Source organism: Gracilinanus agilis, chromosome 4, assembly GCF_016433145.1.
Source record: "Gracilinanus agilis isolate LMUSP501 chromosome 4, AgileGrace, whole genome shotgun sequence".
Taxonomy (NCBI): domain Eukaryota; kingdom Metazoa; phylum Chordata; class Mammalia; order Didelphimorphia; family Didelphidae; genus Gracilinanus; species Gracilinanus agilis.
In genome coordinates this window covers 102,197,118-102,220,569 of record NC_058133.1, presented here as the reverse complement: position 1 = coordinate 102,220,569, position 23,452 = coordinate 102,197,118, and the positions used below count along the sequence as shown (strand labels likewise).

The window sequence follows — 23,452 nt, the reverse complement described above, 5'->3', positions numbered from 1 at the left end:
AACAATCAACAAGAAGACAGAGCAAAATCTTGAGCAAGAGATGTCTGATTGGCTATCAGTGGCATTGTCAGAAATGAGACTATATCATATGGACCTCCTCTTCTGAAACCTCCTTAACCACAGCCAAGACACATGATTCCAGTGACAAGAAAAAAAGTTCCCAGGTGATGGGAATAGTCTGCAGATGGTGGGAGTTATTACATATATACCATGATGTCATTGGTCCTTGACTTGTGTTAAAACTGGATTTAACTGAGAGAGCTGCACAAAGTTGTCAGTTTCCCTCTTTCGTTCAGAATCACCGAAATCCAGTGATAAGACAAAATCAGAACTGGAGATGGCCCCACATGTAATAGATGATCTTAGCATCTCTGATGTCTGACCACAGCACCTGCTTCAGCTGCCTTCATGGCCTTAGGAACAAACTGTTCTCATCTACCTATTCCACCAGGGGGAAGCCATTACATGCTTGGGGTAGACATCCTCCTTAGTGACATAACATTCTTTTGTTGTTGTTTTTTAAATCCATACCTTCTGCTTTAGAATCAAAACAAATACTGGGGTTCTAAGGCAGGACAGGTAAGAAATAAGGGGTAGGCAATTGGGATTTAATGACTTGCTCAGGGTCATACAGCTAGGAAGTGTCTAAGACCATATTTAAACCCAGGACTGTCTATATCCAAGTCTAATTCTCTATCCACTGAGTCATCTGGCTGCCCCTCATACCATTCCTTTTTTATTATTGTGCTGTTATTGTTGTACGTAATAAGGTTTTCTCTATTCTACTTACTTCATGGTGCATCCCATACTTCTGTTTCTGCATCATGTTCAACATTTTTTTTTTTTAAAACCCTTACCTTCTGTCTTGGAGTCAATACTGTGTACTGGCTCCAAGGCAGAAGATTGGTAAGGGTGGGCAATGGGGGTCAAGTGACTTGCCCAGGGTCACACAGCTGGGAAGTGTCTGAGGCCAGATTTGAACCTAGGACCTCCTGTCTCTAGGCCTGACTCTCAATCCACTGAGCTACCCAGCTGCCCCCGTGTTCAACATTTTTTAAAGCACTGTAACATTCTACTGTTTTCTGTACCACAATCTGTTTAGTCATTTTGTAGTAGGATCTACTCTGTTGCCAATTCTTTGCTAACACAAAAACGACATTATAAATGTTTTGGTACATATAGAAACATTCTTTTTGTCACACTGACCTTCTTGGGCTCAATAGTGACATTTCTTCAACCCTCAGGACCATATTGCAAATGAGGCACAAAGATTTTAAGTGACTTGCTCAGGGTCACACAGTTAGTGTCTGGGGCAAAATTTGAACTTGGGTTTTCCTCCAGACTTCAAGTACTGTGCCATATCTAACTACATCATGATGCTTCTCTACATCTACTCATGAAATTTTCAATTAAATTCTTATTTTATTCATTTATTTAATAATTATAGTTTTTCCTTTGCTATTGTGATTTTGTCTTATTTTTAATTCTGGTAATATTTTAATGTTTTTCTAGAATTTTTTTCTCAACTAATAACTCCTCACCTTCACAACCTCTTCTCATTCCCTTAAAAAAAAGAAAAGAAAATCCTTGTAATAAATATTTATAGTTAAGCAAAACAAATTTCCATACTGGTCATGACCAAAAATGTATTTCAGTGTTTTCAAGGAAAAAATGTCTATAAAGAGTATAGTCTTATCTCTGTGCCTAAAACTCCTAAAATATACTTACATATCAAGCAATGAAAATTAATCCATATAGTACAAATAATTAAACTCCAGGGTCTTTCTTCCCACTTAAGTCATCAGAGTAGTTAATAAATAGCAGAACTGACCATATTTCCCTTTTTTTCCTTTCTACCTTCTTGTGGACATATTACTGGGTAACAAAAATTACCAAGAGGAAGGCAAAATAACAAAAGATATATAATTAAGTGAATAATCAGCTAATGTAACAGAATTTCTGAGCCTAAACTTTAAAATTATATAAAACCATTTAAGAAGTTCTAATTATAATGGAGAAAAAATTTAAGTGTGAATGTTTTAAAAATACATATAGAAAACTTTGTCAACATGAGCCATTACTCACTTGATAAATGGTCAAAAATATGAATAGACAGCTCCCGGATGAAGAAATCAAAGCTAGATGTAACTATGAAAAAAATGCTCTAAACCCTTATTGATTAGAGAGAAATGTGAATTAAAGCAACTCTGGGATATCATCTCACATCTATCAGATTGGCAACAATGATAAAAGGGCATAATGACAAATGTTAGAATAGATGTAAAAAAATGGAGACACTAATACACTTTTAATGGAAGTTTGAACTGGTCCAACCATTCTGCAGAACAATCTAGAATTTTGCCCAAAGAGTTATAAAACTAAATCTTCTGATTCAGCAATAACACCATTAGTTTTACTAAGGTGATGAGGGAAAAAGGAAAAGAACTTATATGCTCTAAAATATTTACAGCAGCTCTCTCTGTGGTGGTAAAGAACCAGAAAATGCAAGGATGCCTATCATTTGGAAAATGGCTAAAGAAGTTATGGCATATGATTGAGATGGAATATTACTGCGCCAAAAGAAATGATGAATGATTTAATTTTTTTAATGGAAAGATGTATATAAAATTAGGAAAAGTGAAATAAACAGAACCAAGAGAACATTTTATATATAGTAACGGAAACAGTTTGAAGAATGTCTTGGGCATGTATACCTCCAGAGAAAGAACTGATAAACAGAAACAAGGAAGACATATTTTGTATATATACATAACTTTCTGTCAAATGATGCCTTCTCTAGTGCAAGGAGGAAGTGAGAGAGGGTGATACCTGGGAATTTTAATGTAAGAGACAAACTAATTAATCAAAAAATAAATATAAGTGCCTGGGGGTAGAGGGAAGTATAGTACATAACAAAAATTTTCTAAGTGGGATCTTCTAAGAGTCTACTCAAGAAGACTTTTTTCTTCCTAAGCTATGCTGATGATCTCTTTTTAGTTTTGGGGAAAACTAAATTATTAGTAGTATAAAGCTTTGGGTTTGTTAAACTAACAGGTATGGCTGACCCTCTTCACTGACATTTATTAAAGGAAATACAAAATCAATAACATAAACTTTTTTATGAAGCTTTTAAAAAAATGCTTGTCATGTACTCAGCAATTATAAGATTTAAAGATAATGTTTGTATACTTTGCTATATGCATAACCTAGTACCTAAAAGTTCAGTATTCCTACAGAAAATTTATGGTAAAAATAGCTTAATGAGATATGCTGAATCTATGCTTATTCTTTTTAAAATCGTAATCATAATTGGATAAATTTAAATTGTATTAAATTAACCTTATGTTAAACAATAATGTTATAAAGCATATTACTAAGAATTTTCAAAAAATAGCATAACATAAACACATTATTAATGTGAGTTACATACCTAACATTTACTATGAAAAGTGGTCATACTTCAAATATACATACCTTTTGACCTCCTGGAGTTTCAACTATATGGTGTTCTTTCAATTTTTGTTCTTGTTCCATTATGTCTTTTAAATGTTCATTTACCTTAAAATATAAAAATAAAGACTGTTATTTATGAGTAATTAGATTTAAAAGTGGTTATCCATATTTTGGACATGCCATTTACCAACATTAATTCCTAAAAAAAACAGTAAAAAGTCTATATTTTACCACCTAGATGAGCTGTCTACACAAAATATATTTGAAAATTTCAAGTGAATTTTTGTAAATGTGAATAATAAGTTCATAAAATTATCAGCAACATAGAGTTTGGTTGTGTTTGTTTTTTAATCTAACAGGGTTAGCTCTCTTCACTGACTTTTTTCTAAAAACCTTTATCTTCTATCTTAGAATCAAACTGTGTATTGGTTCCAAGGCAGAAGAGCAGTAAGGACTAGGCAATGTGGGGTAAGTGACTTGCCCAGGGTCACACAGCTAGGAAGTGTCTAAGGCCATATTTGAACCTAGGATCTCCTATCTCTAGATCTGGCTTTCAATTCACTGAGCTACCCAGTTATCCCCTGCACTGACATTTGTTAAAGGAAATAAAAAATAAAAAACATTAGCTATTTTTAATGAGGTTTTTAAAAGAATGTTTGTCATGTGCTTAACAATTATAAAAGATTTAAGGATGCTTGTATTGTTCATTTTATACATTATAAAGCACCTAAAAGCAAGAGAGTTCCTACAGAACATTTATTAGTGTAAACATAGTTCACACTAAAAGGCAGCTTAACTATAATACTTAATATAAGCATATATGATGGAAAGAGCACTAGTCTAGAAGTCAGGAAGTCCTATGAAATATATTGGCTCTGTTACATACTGTCTATGTGTGATCTAAGGCAAACCCTTTCATTTCTAAGTGGTCCAGGAAACTTTTCAGGACTCCATTAGAGAATAGAGGGGGAAATCACAGACCCATTTTAAAAAATTAAAATGTTCTTTAATCAGAAAAACCAGAAATAAAATGGGAGACTTCCTGGTTAAGATGGCGGCAGAGTAAAAAGCAGCGCTTAACCTCTCCTAACTGAAATATACAGAACTCCTGAAGGAGACATAAAAACAAATCCAGATGAATAGAGGGATCCCACAACAGGGTACAGCGTGGAAGGTACGTGGAATTGGGGAATTTCCATGCTATGAAGGGGGTGAAACAGCTCTCACTAAATCGCGGGCTGAGCAACACACACACACACACACACCACCAACAACGCCAAAAGCCAGCTCAAGAGAAATAGAGCAAGTTTGGGGCACCCATTGAGTCATTGGCAGCTCCAGGGCCTGTTCCTGAGAGCAGCAAGACTTAGGACCCCAAAAGGCTAAAGAATGCGCACGGACTTTGAACGCTGACACAGAGCGCAGGCGCGAGTGGAGGCGGGGACAGGCTCGCGCGTGAGCAAAGGCTCTGAAACTCTGAGTGGGGAACCAGTACAGACGGGTATACGACTGTGGAAGCAACGCCCTGAGAGGAACCTAAGGCAGAGGATCAAGCAAGGGGGTCCGCCAGGGGGCTTGACCTTGAGAAAAACCAGACCTGAGTCAGCGTGAGGATAAACCTGAGAACGGGCTGGGCTAACAATGACAACCCAGAATCAGGAAGGCCAAAAGAGAAAGATTAACAACAAGAAGAAGAAATCTTTAACACTCGACAACTTTTACACAGAGAAAATCCAGACAACTGAGCAAACAGAAGAGAACAAACAAGCATCCGGACCCTCCCAAAATAATGAAAACTGGTCACAAGCTCTTGAAGAGTACAAATATCAGTTGACGAAAAAGTTGGAAAAGATTTGGCTAGAGAAATGGGAAATAGCTCAAAAGGAAATCAGGCAAGAAAATAACAGTTTAAAAGGCAGAATTTTGCATTTGGAAAGTAAGGCTAAGAAATCAAATGAACTGATAAGCAAAGTGAACACCAGAAATGACCAGATTGAAAAGGAAAACCAAAAGATCATAGCCGAAAACCAAAAGATTATAGCCGAAAACCAGTCCCTAAAGGTTAGAATTGAGCAATTAGAAGCTAATGATCTCTCAAGACAACAAGAACAAATAAAACAAAGTCAAAGGACGGATAAAATAGAAGGAAACATGAAATATCTCAATGAGAAAGTGACAGACCAAGAAAACCAGTCTAGAAGAGACAATTTGAGAATCATTGGTCTTCCAGAAAAAGCAGAAATTAATAGAAACTTGGACTCCATACTAAAAGAAATTATTCAGCAAAATTGTCCTGAAGTTCTACAACAAGAGGGCAATATAGACATTGAAAGGATCCATAGATCACCCTCTACACTAGACCCAGAAAGGGCAACACCCAGGAATATAATAGCCAAATTCAAGAGCTTTCAAATAAAAGGAAAAATCTTACAAGAAGCCAGAGTCAATTCAAATATCAAGGAGCACTAATCAGGATCACACAGGATATGGCAGCCTCCACGCTAAAAGACCACAAGGCTTGGAATATGATCATCAGAAAGGTAAGAGAGCTGGGCCTGCAACCACGGATCAACTACCCATCGAAAACCGACTATATACTTCCAGGGGAAAGTATGGGCATTCAACAAAATTGAAGATTTCCAAGTATTTGCACAGAAAAGACCAGGACTAAATGGAAAGTTTGATATCCAACTACAAAAATCAAGAGAAACATGAAAAGGTAAATAAGAAACAGAGGGGAAAGAAAGAAAACTCATAATTTTTAAATTTGCTTTTTTAAGGGCTTCAGTAAGATCTAATTATCTGTATTCCTATGTGGAGAAATGCTATGTATAATTCTTGGTAGTGAACTCTATTCATTATTATAGTATTCACTATTATAGTAATTAGAAGAATAATTCATAGGGAGAGGGTGGAATACTAAATGGTCTAAGATGATATGGGGGGTGGGAAAGAGGGGGATGAATAGCAGGGGACACCAAGAGAAACTTGAGAGAATGAGAAAAATAGGATATTCTATTACACACAAAGAGGGCATGGGAAGGGGAGGGGACAAATACTATTATAAGAAGGAGAGGAAGAGAGCATTAAGAGGTAATATTTAAAACCTAACTCTCAGTGTAATCAACCCAGAGAGGGAAGAGTAGCTATACTATCCATTGGGATATAAAACTCTATTATAAAACTCTATCTAACCCTACTGAGAAAGTCAGAAGGGATAAACCAAGGGGAGCAGGGGAGTGGGGAGGTCAAAAAAGGGAGGGGAGAAGAAGGGGTAGGGAATTTATTAGGCCTTGAAAAATAAAAAGAGGGGAATAATAAGGGAGGGGGTAGAAAGGGAAGTTAATCAAGGGAGGGGATAAGGGATACCGGCTTAAAGCAAATCACTGGTTTAAAAGGAAATAGTTTAAGAAGAAGGGGTAGGAATAGGGGAGGATACGAAAATGTCAGCAAATGCACAACTGATAATTATAACTCTGAATGTGAATGGGATGAACTAGCTCATAAAACGGAAGCAAATAGCAGAGAGGATTAGAAACCAAAACCCTACCATATGTTGTCTACAAGAAACACATATGAGGCGGGTGGACGTACACAAGTTTAAGGTTAAGGGCTTGAGCAAAATCTTTTGGGCATCAAATGAGAAAAAGAAGGCAGGAGTGGCAATTGTGATTTCTGACAAAGCCAAAGTAAAAATAGATATGATTAAAAAAGACAGGGAAGGTCATTACATCCTGATTAAAGGCAGTATAAACAATGAGGAAAAAACACTGCTCAATATGTATGCACCAAGTGGCATAGCGTACAAATTCATAAAGGAGAAACTGGCAGGGCTCAAGAAGGAAATAGATAGTAAAACCATAATAGTGGGAGATGTAAATATTCCTCTTTGAGATCTAAATAAATCAAACCAAAAAATAAATAAGAAAGAGGTAAGAGAGGTGAATGAAGTTCTAGAAAAATTAGATTTAATTGATATGTGGAGAAAAATAGGGACAAAAAGGAATACACCTTCTTTTCAGCTGTACATGGTACATTCACAAAGATTGACCATGTAATAGGGCATAGAATCATTGCAAACAAATGCAAAAATGCAAAAATAATAAATGTAACCTTCTCAGATCATAATGCAATAAAAATAATAATTAGTAAGGGCACCTGGACAGGCAAATCAAAAACTAATTGGAAATTAAATAATATGATTCTCCAAAACCAATTAGTCAAAAGAAGAAATCATAGAAACAATCAACAATTTCATTGGAGAGAATGACAATGATGAGACATCCTACCATACTCTGTGGGATGCAGCCAAGGCAGTACTCAGGGGGAAATTTATATCCTTGAGTGCATATATCAACAAATTAAGGAGAGCAGAGTAATGAATTGGGCATGCAACTAAAAAAAGTAGAAAGCAAGCAAATTAAAAGTCCCCAGATGAAAACTAAATTAGAAATACTAATAATTGAGGGAGATATTAATAAAATCAAAAGTAAAAGAACTACTGAATTAATAAATAAGACTAGAAGCTGGTATTTTGAAAAAACAGATAAAATTGACAAAGTACTGGTCAATCTAATAAAAAAAAGGAAAGAAGAAAACCAAATTGACAGTATCAAAAATGAAAAGGGAGACCTCACCTCTAATGAAGGGGAAATTAAGGCAATCATTAAGAACTATTTTGCCCAATTATATGGCAACAAATATAACAATTTAGGAGATATGGGTGAATATTTACAAAAATATAAATTGCCTAGATTAACAGCAGAAGAAATAGAATACCTAAATAATCCCATATCAGAAAAAGAAATTGAACAAGCCATCAAAGAACTCCCTAAGAAAAAATCACCAGGACTTGATGGATTCACAAGTGAATTCTATCAGACATTCAAACAGCAACTAATCCCAATACTATACAAATTATCTGATATGATAAGCAAAGAAGGAGTCCTACCAAATTACTTTTATGACACAAATATTGTATTGATTCCAAAGCCAGGGAGATCAAAAACAGAGAAAGAAAACTACAGAACAACCTCCCTAATGAACATAGATGCAAAAATCTTAAATAGAATACTAGCAAAGAGACTCCAGCAAGTAATTAAGAAGATCATCCACCATGATCAGGTGGGATTTATACCAGGAATGCAAGGTTGGTTCAACATTAGGAAAACCATCCACATAATTGACCATATCAACAGTCTAACCAACAAAAATCACATGATTATCTCAATAGATGCTGAAAAAGCCTTTGACAAAATACAGCATCCATTCCTATTGAAAACACTGAAAAGTATAGGAATAGAAGGACCCTTCCTAAAAATAATAAACAGTACATACCTAAAACCATCAACAAGCATCATATGCAATGGGGATAAATTAGAAGCCTTTCCAATAAGATCAGGAGTGAAACAAGGATGTCCATTATCTCCTCTATTATTTAACATTGTACTAGAAACACTAGCAGTAGCAATTAGCGAAGAAAAATAAATTGAAGGTATCAAAATAGGCAATGAAGAGACTAAGCTATCACTCTTTGCAGATGATATGATGGTCTACTTAAAAAATCCTAGAGAATCAACTAAGAAGCTGATAGAAATAATCAACAACTTTAGCAAAGTGGCAGGATACAAAATAAATGCACATAAATCATCAGCATTTCTATACATTTCCAACACATTAGAGCAGCAAGAGGTAGAAACACCATTTAAAATCACCCTAGACAATATAAAATACTTGGGAATCTATCTACCAAAACAAACACAGCAATTATATGAAAACAACTACAAAACACTTTCCAAACAAATAAAACTGAATCTAAACTATTGGAAAGCCATTGATTGCTCATGGGTAGGACAAGCTAACATAATAAAAATGACCATTCTACCCAAATTAATTTACCTATTTAGTGCCATACCTATCAAATTACCAAAAAACTTCTTTACTGAATTAGAAAAAACTATAACAAATTTCATTTGGAATAACAAAAGATCAAGAATATCAAGGGAAATAATGATAAAAAATGTGAAGGAAGGGGGCCTAGCAGTACCAGATATTAAACTATACTATAAAGCAGCAGTCATCAAAACAATATGGTACTGGCTAAGAGACAGAAGGGAGGATCAGTGGAATAGACTTGGGGTAAATGACATCAGCAAGATAGTGTATGATAAGCCCAAAGAGCCCAACTTTTGGGACATGAATCCACTATTTGACAAAAACTGCTGGGAAATTTGGAAAACAATATGGGAGAGATTAGGTTGAGATCAACACCTCACACCCTACACCAAGATAAATTCAGAATGGGTAAATGACTTGAATATAAAGAGGGAAACTATAAATAAGTTAAGTGAACACAGAATAGTATACTTGTCAGATCTCTGGGAAAGGAAAGATTTTAAAACCAAGCAAGAGCTAGAGAAAATTACAAAATGTAAATTAAATGGGTTTGATTATATTAAACTAAAAAGCTTTTGTACAAACACAAACAATGTAGTCAAAATCAGAAGGGAAACAACAAATTGGGAAAAAAATCTTTATAACAAAAAATCTGACAGGGGTCTAATATACAAGGAGTTAAATCAATTGTATAAAAAATCAAGCCATTCCCCAATTGATAAATGGGCAAGAGACATGAATAGGCAATTTTCAGGTAAAGAAATCAAAAGTATCAATAAGCACATGAGAAAGTGTTCTACACCTCTAATAATTAGAGAAATGCAAATCAAAACAACTCTGAGGTATCACGTCACATCTAGCAGATTGGCTAAAATGAAAGAAGGGGAGAGTAATGAATGCTAGAGGGGATGTGGCAAAATTAGGACATTGATGCATTGCTGGTGGAGTTGTGAACTGATCCAACCATTCTGGCTGGCAATTAGGAACTATGCTCAAAGGGCTATAAAAGAATGCCTGCCCTTTGATCCAGCAATACCATTGTTGGGTTTGTACCCCAAAGAGATCATAAACAAACAGACTTGTACGAAAATATTTATAGCTGCGCTTTCTGTGGTGGCAAAAAACTGGAAAAGGAGGGTATGTCCTTCAATTGGGGAATGGCTGAACAAATTGTGGTATATGCTGGTGATGGAATACTATTGTGCTCAAAGGAATAATGAACTGGAGGAATTCCATGTGAACTTGAAAGACCTCCAGGAACTGATGCAGAGTGGAAGGAGCAGAGCCCGAACACTGTACACAGAGACTGATATACTATGGTAAAATCAAATGTAATGGGCTTCTGTACCAGCAGCAGTGCAATGACACAGGACAGCTCTGAGGGATTTATGGTCAAGAACGCTACCCACATTCAGAGGAAGGACTGTAGGAAAAGAAACATATAAGAAAAACAACTGCTTGAACGCATGGGTTGGGGTGGACATGATTGGGGACGTGGACTCGAAACTACCACACCAATGCAACTAACAACAATATGGAAATAGGTTTTGACTAAGGACACATGTTAAAACCAGTGGAAATGTACGTCTGCCATGGTTGGGGAGGTGCGGGGGATGAAGGGGAAAGTAGGAGCATGAATCATGTAACCATGTTAGAAATGAATATTAATAAATGTTAAAAAAAAAAAAAAAGAAAAACCAGGGGACAGCTGGGTAGGTTCAGTGGATTGAGAGCCAGGCCTAAAAACAGAGGTCCTAGGTTTGAATGTGGCCTAAGCTATTTCCTAGCTGTGTGACTCTGGGCAAGTCACTTAAATCCCATTGCCTAGCCCTTACTGTTCTTCTGCCTTGGAACCAATAGACAGTATTGATTCTAAGACAGAAGGTAAGGATTAAAAATTACCAAAAAAAAAAAACCAAAACATTAGTTTAATTGAAATGAAAGTTTTCTCTGAAATTAAACAAATACTCTCTATGATTAATAATTAACAATGCAAGCTATTTATTTTTAGTGCATAAACTATTTTCTGCACATTATTATTATAATATATGATAAAATTATTATTTTGGGAATGAATATTACCCATTTTCAGGTCATTAGGATAACAATGAATATTTAAGTCTTCCAATCATCTAACAAGAGGATTTATCTCAAGGCTTTTATTTAATGAATAATATAATAATATTTTTAGGTACGAACATCCTAAAGCAGGATGTGAATGGTGCCTTAGCAGCCTAAAATTTGATGTGCTTTCTACAATTTAACTTGTGATAAACAAAATCAATCAACGAAAATTGATAAGCATCTTCTCTGACCAGGGTTATATACTGGGTATTAAAGAATGAATTACAAAAATCTAATTTAATTAATATCAACACTAAACTGTGACTCCTAAAACTTTCTGGTCTGTCTGATTATAATAACAAAAAAAATTGTGTTTATATGTGATATATCCCCTATAAAATAATTTATGAATTACTTAAAAAGACTATAATGTAAATCAATATATCCTTTAATACTCATTTACTTCAAATGCAAAGGTGTTCATAGAGTAGACAGGGAAATATGTTGCAGAATACAGAATCAAGAAATGAAAAAAGGCAAAGGAATCATGGATAACACAAAAGCCTCATGGCTATAAATTATTATTAATACTTTCTTCAGGAAGTCAAGTGGTAATGTATACAGCAAATATAAAATGACTATCACTGCCTACCTTCTCTTCACATTAAAAAAAAAAAAAACAACGATGATGTCTTAACAGCTAAGAAACAGATCTTGACATGGATCATTTAATTAGTGGCCTGACTAATACCAAAACATTGGTCTGTTAAAGATAAAATTATAGTTATTAGAGAAGATTAAAGATGGGAATATATATTGTGAAGTTAAAATAGCTTTTGATTTAACCTATTCAAACTAGCTACTGATCCAAAAAATGGAAAATTGGGTAAAGGATCAGATCACAGAAGAGACTATCACCATTTACTACTGAAGACCCGGAGAGTAAAGTTCTTATTGCAAAAGTCTTTAGCACTTTTAAATAGTTCCACATCAAAAAATAAATGGAATTTTGTCAATGGAGATGACATTAAAGAAAATGCATTACTATTTGGTTTCCTTCTGTATCTATGCCTTTTTATTTAAAAATATAGTACTTAACAGTTTTTCACATAGCACATACTAAATAAATGCTTTATCACCTTTTGCCTAGGTTACTGAAATAGCTTTGCTTTCTAGATAGTCTCTCTGCCTTAAGTCTCTTTCCATTCAAATGTGTCCTTAGCTTAACTGCCTATCTAATTTTTCTACACTATAGTTCTGACCATATTCTCTTACTTCTTAATGAGCTCTAATGGCTACTTCCAATGGCTCCAATAGTATTTTCAGAATCAAATATAAACTCCTTTATTTGGAACGTAAAGTTCTTCATAACCTGGCCCCTTCATGCCCTTCCAGATTTCTTATACTTGACTCTTCCCCTGCATATATGCATCTATGTTGCAGCTCCACTATCCCATTTGCAGTTTCCCCACCCCACCTCCTATTTCTGTGCCTCTGTCTGCTTCCCACTAATGGAATTGCTAAAGCTTCTTGACTTGGTTAGACTTGTGCTTTAGAAATACCAATTTGGAAGACTGTAGAGCAGTGGTTCCCAAACTTTTTTGGCCTACCGCCCCCTTTCCAGAAAAAAGATAACTTAGCGCCCCTGGAAACTAATTTTTAAAAAAATTTAATAGCAATTAATAGGAAAGATAAATGCACCTGTGGCCATCACTGCCCCCCTGGATCGCTGCAGCACCCACCAGGGGGTAGGGGCACACACTTTGGGAATCACTGCTGTAGAGGAAAGAGAATGGAGGAAGGGATCTCATTGAGGGAAATTAATATTGAATTGTATTATTTCTCTGTGAGATCACTTTCCCCTTAGACTCCCAAGGTCAGTCTGAAATAACTTTCTTCTAAGCTAAAGATACTCCCACCAGTTCTACCTCTCTCCCCCTAAGCTATCAAAGTGGGACAGGATCTTTTATCTTTCATAAGACCTTGAAGGGATTAAAAATGGGGCTGATCAGCTGTGGTGAACTTTGAACCATTTGAAAGTTCACTCCACATGGCTGCTGAAAGAATAAGCTGAGATTTTTCTCTTTTAGGTAAAGACCCACTTTCCCAGGTGATGAGTAATAAGGAAGGAGTTGAGGTCTCTAAGTCTACCTCCTCTTTTCAAAATATCCACCTGGGGAGGTCCTATGGACAAATTGTCTGGCCAATCAAAAAGAGGATGCACCTCCCTTTAAAGGAGGGAGTCAAGTCTCACTTGGGTCTCTGACTCAAGAGGCTGGCAAAAGATCCATTCTTTGGTAGCAGATCTGTTAATAAACAGTACTATTCTTGGAGAAATGGTATCATATTCTTTACTAGTTAAATTCTGTGTTATGCCACATATAAAGCTACTGTATGTTGTAAAATTATAATGAACAAGTCTGATCCCAAAGAAGAGAAATAAGAATGTACTTCCCTCTTTCCTTTTATTTTATTTTTTGGTGGGAGGAGGGTAGTGTTTAGTATGGGCATGGAATGGAATACTATAGGCTTATGGGCATGTAATACTACACATAATGTCAGTTTTGGTTATGTGTTATATGACTACTGATCTGTTTTTTACCCTTTTTTGTTATAAGAGGGCTTGAGTGGGGGAGATAGTTAAGAAATGTGGCATGTAAGTAAAATAAAAAAGAGCAACAATATATTTTTTAAGAGATATTGTTACTATAGGTAAGAGGTGATGAGAGCATGAACTAGAGGTTGGACTTTAGAAGGAGGAAAATTCAAATGCTGCTGAAAAGATATAATCAATAGAATTTAGCAGCTGACTAGATATAGGAATAGCGAGAAAGAAAATGATGAGGTTGTTACATAAAACCTGGGCAGAATGAAAAAAATGCTGCTACATGTGTCAAAACTCTGGTAGTCAGGAAGAAAGGTAGCTATGTGAAAGAAATAATTAGTTCATCACTTTAAGAAATATTGAGTTTTGGAGATCTATGAGACATATAGTGCATGTGTAAAGCAGGACACACTCATAATTCATCATATATAACAAAATCCTTTGTAAAGAATGAAGTAGAAGAGAAATCCTATAAAAAATATAACAAAATATAACATTGATTCTCAGTAATTTCAAGCTGAACCCTACCTACCAAAGGTAGTAAACAGAATTTAAGATTAAGAAATTCAAGAGGTCAAAGGTACTTTTTTTTGGAAGTCTGGCTTTTGTACATCAAGCATATTTTAAGGAAAGGGGAATTCTGGCTTGGGAGTAAGAGGAAAGGAAAGAAATTTTAATTAAACAAAAGATAAAATGGCTATAGAAGATAAGTAGAAAATTTTCATCAAGTGAAATTGAAAAGCTTTTGCAGAAACAAAATTAATGCAACTAAAATTAGGAGAGGGGGTGGAGCCAAGATGGTGACATAGTAGTGAGAAAATCCTGAAGTTGCTCTGAATATCCTTCCAAACTGATCTTTAAAAAGTGTTTCAAAAGGACAGAAGACAAAGCAGGCTGAGGAAAGGGGCTCTCCCACTAAATACATAGTGAAAGGTAGGCCGAGAGATGGGATTTCCATGTTTTAAGGGGGCAAAAGTAAACAAGGAAAAGCACAGACTGACAGCCCACCCCTCACCTACCAAGCCAGACACAGAGCCAGGACTTGGACAACTTCTAGGTGGCAGCTACACTGAAAACAAAAGCACTGCAGACTTATCCCTGGAGGCTCCAGGACCTGGTAGCAAGATTCAAAGCTTAATATCACCTGACTCAGCAGCAGCAGTAACGATAGTCTCAGGACAAAATACTATTAAGTGAAAACAGACCTATTCCTAGAAATAACAGGCCTTGGGGGTAAGGGTCAGAGCTCTATAGTAATAGGCTCACTCCTAAGGCCACTGGCAAGCAAGTGAAGATAGCCCCAAGGTAAAGTCCTATAAGCCAGGAGCTAAGATATGTGAAGAATGAATCAAACTTTGTCTATCAATCAGCAATTTTTAAATTAATCAATCAAAAACTTAAGCACTCCAACTTAACACTAAGTAAGAGAGTTCGCAAGTCACTTGTTAAAGTGGGTGACAACTCCAGAGGCCACTGCCCTGCCCCTGGGCAGTGCTAGGCAAATTGAAAGACTACAATTGGTTCCCATAAAGTGGAGGCAGGGACAGGAAATGATGAGGAAAAAGGACTATAAAAAGTCCAGAACTTCCTGTCCAAGAATCTTCTCCTTTGGACTGCTCCTGAGACTTTGCCTTGGGACCTTCTCCTTTGGATTTATTCTTTTGAGGACGACTTCTCCTTGTAAGCTTCTCCTTTTGGACTTTTCTCTGCATTCTGCGTTAGTGAGCCAGGTGAGTAGTTGGCCTTCCTTTCCTGGAGGAGACTGTGTTGGTGTAACCCTTGCTGAAAACACCACCTGGTCCTCTGGCTGAAGATTATTAAGCTCTGTCAGGGGCTGAGCCCCACACCAAAGTTGTGCTTAGGGTGATAAGCTAGATAATTCTCTACCTTCTTCTTACACTTTCTCACTTTCCACCTCTTTGTAAATGAAGCTACTAAAAGTCATTTTGTTTTAAGTTATAATATCTTTAAACTGGCAACCATAATATTACTATAGAATTCTCATCTTTAGCATAAAACCTAAATTTTAAATTCTTACAGATAGAAATGACCAGCATCTTGTAAGACTTCCAGTCCTCAAAGGGGAAAATGAGTAAACAGCAGCTAAGAAAGCTCCTGACTGTGGAAATTTTCTATGGAGAAAAAGAACAAAAAACAGAAGCAATAGGAGAGGGTGAAAAATAAGCGAACTTATGCAAACTCTCACAAAAAATAGAAACTGGTCACAAGCTCTGGAGGAGCTCAAAAAGGAGTTCAAGAACTAAGTAAGACAGATAGAAGAAAATGGAAAAAATAAATTGAAGTAATGCTGGCCAACTGGAAAGAGAGAAAGAAATCAAATGAAGTAATAAGCAAATTAAAAACCAAAATTGACCTGCTAGAAGAACAGGCAAAGAAATCCAATGATGAAAAGAGTACCATGAAAAGCAGAACAGACTAAATAGAAAAGAAGAATCAAAAGATCATGTATGAAAATCAGTCTTTAAAGGCTAGAATTGGGCAAGCAGAAACTAATGATTTCATAAGACACCAAGAAATAATAAAACAAAATCAAAAGACTGAAGGAAAAAAACATGAAATTTCTCATTGAAAAAAAACAAAAACAAAAAACAACTAACCCGGAAAATAGATCCAGGAGAAGCGATTTGAGAATTATTGGACTACCTAAAAGCTGTGACCAAACAAAAAAAGCCCAGACATCATATTACAAGAAATTAACTAAGACACCTGCCCTGATATTCTTGAACAAGAGGGCAAAATAGACATTAAAAGAATCCATAGATCATGTTCTACATTAAAGTCCCAAATGACAACTCCCAGGAATGTTATAGCCAAGTTCAAGAGCTTCCCGGACAAGGAGAAAATACTTCAAATGGCCAAAATGAAACAATTCAGATATTATGGAGACCCAGTCAGGATACACAGGATCTGGCAGCTTCCACACTGAAAGACCACAAGGCTTGGAATATGATATTCTGGAAGGTAAGAGAACTGGGTTTACAACCAAGAATCACTTACCCATCAAAATTGACTATATACTTTCAGGGGTGGGGAAAATATTATTACAAGAAGGGGAAGATGAGGGTAGTGAAAGGTAATATTCTTACTCTCAATGGAATCAGTTCAGAGAGGGAAGAACAACCAGATTTATTGGGGTATCGAATCCTATTTTACCTTATAGAGAATTAGAAGGGGAATAAGGAAGGGAGGTGTGGGGAGGGGAGTAATATAAGAGAGGGAAAAGTTGGGGAGGTGATTAAAAGCAAAACACTGTTATGGAGGGAAAGAATGAAAAGAGAATAAGCAGGATTAAAGAGGAAATCAAAATGATGGGGAATACACAGATGGTAATCATAACTGTGAATGTGAATAGGATGAACTAGCCCTTAAAACAGAAGTGGATATCAGTGTGAATTAAAAACCAAAATCCCACCATATGGCGTTTACAGGAAACAGACATGAGGCAGGTAGACACACACATGGTAAAGGTAAGAGGCTGCAGCAGAATTTATTGGGCATCAACTGAGAAAAAGAAGATAAGGGTAGCAATCATGATCTCTGGCAAAGCTAAAGCAAAAATAGATCTGATTAAAAGAGATAAGAAAGGTAATTACATCCTCATAAAAGGCAGTATAGACAATGAAGAAATATTAGTATTCCACATATATGCAACAAATGGTATAGCATCAAGATTTTTAAAGGTGAAACTACTGGAGTTTAAGGAAGAGATAGTAAAACTATACTAGTGGGGAACCCCAATCTTCCCCAATCAGACTTAGATAAATCAAACAAAAAAATAAATAAGAAGTTAGGAAAGTGAATGAAAATTTAGAAAAATTTATAGTTAATAGATATCTGGAGAAAGTGAATAGGGATAAAAAGGAATATAACTTCTTTTCAGCAGCACATGGTACATATGAAAAGATTGACCAAGTACTTGGGCATAAAAAATTCATCACAAAGAAATGCAGAAAAGCAGAAGATCTAAAAATAAAAGGAGAAATTAATAAAATCAAAAGTAAAAGAACTATTGAACTTTAATAAATAAAACCAGGAGCTGGTATTTTGAAAAAACAAATAAAATTGATGAAGTATTGGTTAATCTATTTTTTTTTTAAATTTTAAACCCTTAACTTCTGCATATTGACTTATAGGTGGAAGAGCGGTAAGGGTGGGCAATGGGGGTCAAGTGACTTGCCCAGGGTCACACAGCTGGGAAGTGTCTGAGGCCGGATTTGAACCTAGGGCTTCCCATCTCTAGGCCTGGCTCTCAATCCACTGAGCTACCCAGCTACCCCAGTTAATCTAATTTTTAAAAAGAAAGAAGAGAATCAAATTATCTGTACCATGAATGAAAATCTCACCTCTAATAAAGAAGAAATTAAGGCAATTATTAAGAGCTATTTCGCCCAATTATATGACAATAAATATGTCAATCTAGGTGAAATGGATGAATATTTACAAAAATATAAATTGCCTGGATTGACAAAAGATGAAACAGAATACTTAAATAATCCCATATCGGAAAAAGAAATTGAACAAGCCATCAAGGAACTCCATAAGAAAAACCTCCCAGGTCCAGATGGATTCACTAGTGAATTCTATCAAACATTTAAAGAACAACTAGTCCCAATACCTATACTCTACAAACTATTTGTCAAAATAAGGAAAGAAGGAATCTTACCAAATTCTTTTTATGACACAAATATGGTACTGATTCCCAAGCCAGGAAGACCAAAAACAGAGAAAGAAAACTATGGACTAATCTCCACAATGAACATAGAAGCACAAATCTCAAATGTAATACTAGCAAAAAGACTACAGCAAGTTATTACAAGGATTATTCACTATGATCAGGTAGGTTTTATACCAGGAATGCAAGACTGGTTCAATATTAGGAAAACCATCCACATAATTGACCATATCTAAAAGATTTTAACTAAATATAACATCCCATTTCTAATGAAAACACTGGAAAATATAGGAAATAAGAGACTTTACTCAAAATTATAAGCAGTATTTATTTAAAATCATCAGCAAGGGAGCAATTGGGTGGCTCAGAGGATTGAGAGCCAGGTGCAGAGACAGGATGTCCTAGGTTCAAATATGGCCTCAGATACTCTCTAGCTGTGTGACCCTGGGCAAGTCACTTAACCCCCATTGCCTAGTCCTTACCACTCTTCTGCCTTAGAACCAATAAACAGTATTGATTCTAAGTTGGAAAGTAAAGGGGTTTTTTTTGTTTTTTTTTTTTAATAAAAATAAAAAAATAATGAAAACCATCACCAAGTATGCAATGGGAATAAGTTAGAAGCCTTCTCAATAAGATCAGAAGTGAGAAGCAAGAAGGCCCATTATCACCACTACTATTCAATATTATGCTAGAAATGCTAGCAGTAGCAAGTGGAGAAGAAAAAGAAATTGAAGGAATCAAAGTAGACAATGTTGAAACTAAACTATAAATCTTTGCAGATGATATGATAAATACTTAGAGAATCTAAGAAAATCAACTAAAAAGCTAATGAAAATAATAACTTTAGCAAAGTCACAGGGTAAAAAATAAACCCACATAAATCATCAACATTTTTATATATTTCCAACAAAACTCAGCAGCAGGAGTCAGAAAGATTAAAAACCACTCTAGACAATATGAAATATTTGGGAATCTCTTTGCCAAGACAAACTCGGGAATTATATGAACACAACTACAAAACACTTTTCACACAAGTAAAACTAGATCTAAACAATTGGGAAAACATTAATTGCTCATGGGTAGGACAAGCTAATAAAATTAAAATGATAACCACACCTAAATTAATTTATTTATTCAGTGCCATGCCTATCAAACTACCAAAAAGCTTTTTTACATAATTAGAAAAAATTATAACAAAGTTCATCTGGAAGAACAAAAGATCAAGAATATCAAGGGAACTAATTAAAAAATGTAAAGGATGGTGGCCTTGCAGTTCCATATCTTAAACTGTACTATATAAAGCAGTGATCATCAAAACAATATGGCATTGGCGAAGAGACAGAAGTGTGGATCAATGGAATAGATTAGGAATAAATTACCTCAGCAAGCTAGTGTTAGCTAAACCTAAAGATCCTAGCTTTTGGGACAAGAACCCACTATTTGACAGAAATTGCTGGGGAAATTAGAAAACAGCATAGGAAAAATTAGGTTTAGATCAACATCTCACACCCTATACCAAGATAAAATCAAAATGGGTTAATGACTTAAATACAAAGAGGGAAATTAAAAGTAAATTAAGTGAACACAGATTTAGTATACCTGTCAGATCTATGGGAAAGGAAAGAATTTAAGATCAAGCAAGAGATAAGAGAACATTACAAGATATAAAATAAATAATTCTGATTATATTAAATTTAAACATTTTTATGCAAACATTTGATTGTACAAAAACCAATGCAACCAAAATTAGAATAGAAGCAACTTGGAAAATTTTTTTATATTTTTCAAATTAAGTCAAATGTAGAAGAAATTAAGCCATTCCCCAATTGACAAATGGTCAAGGGACATGAATAGGCAATTTTCAAATGAAGAAATCAAAATTATCAAAAATACACAAAAAAGTGTTCTAAATCTCTCCAGATTAGGGAAATGCAAATCAAAACAACTCTGAGGTGGGGGCAGCTGGGTCGCTCAGTGGAGTGAGAGCCAGGCCTAGAGACAGGAGGTCCTAGGTTCAAACCCGGCTTCAGCCACTTCCCAGCTTTGTGACCCTGGGCAAGTCACTTGACCCCCATTGCCCACCCTTACCAATCTTCCACCTATGAGACAATACACCAAAGTACAAGGGTTTAAAAAAAAAAACAACTCTGAGATTGGTCAATATGACAGTAAAGTAAAATAATAAATGTTGGAGAAAATGTGGAAAAATTGGGACACTAATGCATTGCTGGTGAAATTGTGAATTAATCCAACCTTTCTGGAAGGCAATTTGGAATTATGCCCAAAGGGCTTCATCATTTATTTATTTATTCATTCCTTCATTCCTTTGTTTGTTTGTTTGTTTGTTTATTTTTAAGGCCCTTACCTTCTGTTTTGGAGTCAATACAATACTGTGTATTGGCTCCAAGGCAGAAGAGTGGTAAGGGCTAGGCAATGGGGGTCAAGTGACTTGCCCAGGGCCACACAGCTGGGAAGTGTCTAAGGCCAAATTTGAACCTAGGACTTCCTGTCTCTAGGCTTGGCTCTCAATTCATTGATTACATAGCTGCCCCAGTCCAAAGGGCTTTAAAAGAATGCATACCTTTTGATCCAGCAATACCACTACTAGGTTTGTATCCCAAAGAGATAATAAAAAAAAGGGCTGTACAAAAATGTTCATAGGTGTGCTCTTTGTGATGACAAAAAATTGGGAAATGAGGGGATGCTCTTCGATTAGGGAATGGCTGAACAAATTGTGCCATATGATGGTGATGGAATATTATTGTGCTTTTATAAAGAATGATAAACTGCTTGATTTCTATTATGATAAGACTCCATTAAGTGATGCATTATGAAATGAGCAGAACCCAAGAGAACATTGTACACAGAAACTGAAACATTGTGGAAGGATCAAATGTGATCAACTTTGCTATTAGTAGCAATGCAATGATCCTGGACAAGCCCTAGGGACTTATGAGAGAAAATGCTATCCACATAGCAAGAAAGAACTGTGAGAGTAGAGATGTAGAAGAGAAACATAGGATTTATCACTTGTTTATGTGGGCATATCATTGGGGATTTTGGTTCTAAAAGATTACTCTATTACAAAAATGAATAATATGGAAATAGGTATCAAGTGATAACACGTTTATAATCCAGTAGAATTGCTTGTTGGCTCTGGGAGGAGGAAGGAAGAGGGGAGGAAGAGAAAATGAATTATGTAACCAGGGAAAAATACTTTAAAATTAAAAAAAAGTTTTAATCTAGGAGATGCAGTTAACTGGGAGAAAAAACTCTTTGTCCCAAATATCTCAGATCTGAGATAGAGAATTGATATGAATATTTAAGATCAAAAGCCACCTCTGAACAGAAGGGTGGTCAAAGTTTATAAACAAGCAATTTTTCAAAGTAATAAATGTAAGCTATCAATAACCATATTAAAAGAATGCTCCAAATTACAAAAAAAAGACATACAAATGAATTTTTACCTTAAACTATCAGATTGCAAAAGATGAAAATAGACAAAAATGCCAAATATTGTGATGAGATAGTGCCGTGGGAAGATAGGTATATTAATATACTGTTGGTATAACAATTACTCAAATCATTATGAAAAATAGTGTACAACTGTATAGATAACTTGTTATTATATCATGATAATTATATCTCAACACAACCCTTTGATCTAGCATACACTCTAGGGAAATCAAAAAGGAAAATTTCCAAATTCAAGGCAGAACCGGAGTGGTAAGGGGCTAGACAATCGGAATTAAGTGACTTGCGCAGGGTCGCACATGTGGGAAGTGTCTGAGACCAGATTTGAACCCAGGAAGTCTCTAGGCCCGACTCAATCTACTTAACTACTCAGTTGCCCTCAATTTTTATTTTTCTTGAGATGTTTTTATGCCATCATTCACAGCCTTTTCAAATCACTGGGAAAATATAGATGTTAAAGCCTTTATAGCCTTACCTTACCTTGGCAAAGAGTTTTGTGTACAAAGGATGAAGGAAAAAGAATGAAAAACGACTTAAGATTTAGCAAAAGGGCAGATGACATCGACAGAAATTAAATATGCAAAAGAAATGTTGCTCTGGGGAAAGATAAAATGCTCAGTTATAAGCAAATTTTATTATTTTAGCAAGTCATTTCACCTCTCTGGGTCTCAATTTCCTTATCTATAAAATTAAAAAGCTAGATTTGATCATCCCCAAAATCTTTGCCAACTTAATTTTACCCCATAATACAATGAATTTGAGATTTAACTAATGTGGAGAACTTCTCTAATAATGAAAATATATAGACCTTTAAATATCTATGCCCACCCAGCTTACATTTAATATCTATGTTTGTTTCTTGCCCACATCTCCCCATAAATCTTCTACAAGGGATCCCTACCCAACATGCTAGGAACATTAATATAGATCTCTTGACATCATTTGGATATTTATAGAGCATACAAGCTTATCAGCCATCCCTATGTATCAATGATGTGACTGATACTTTTTGGGGAAGAAAAGGGTCATATCTCTTTGATGATATTCTTTATGCCACTTTCCCCCCACAATTTTTGGTTAAGAATATGTAGTAGCCTGCTTACACACACTAAGCACTTCTTGATTGGCCATGGCAATTAAGACATCTGGAAATAAAAAGTAAAAACAAAAGGCATCCATTTAAGAATTCAACCTGAAATAATTCTTTTTTTTCTTTAATTCCCAAGACTATGGTATCACATGAGAAAGAGCCATACAAGCATCATTAG

General features: G+C 35.5%; 1 protein-coding gene across 1 annotated transcript in view; it reads right to left on the bottom strand.

The window, feature by feature from the left end:
- Positions 1–23,452, bottom strand: part of CAMSAP2 (calmodulin regulated spectrin associated protein family member 2) — a 170,043-nt gene that overhangs the window by 48,819 nt on the left and 97,772 nt on the right. The window contains exon 4 of the mRNA XM_044674426.1: positions 3,475–3,558. Coding sequence (XP_044530361.1) covers positions 3,475–3,558 — 84 coding nt within the window. The remainder of the gene's footprint in view (positions 1–3,474; positions 3,559–23,452) is intronic.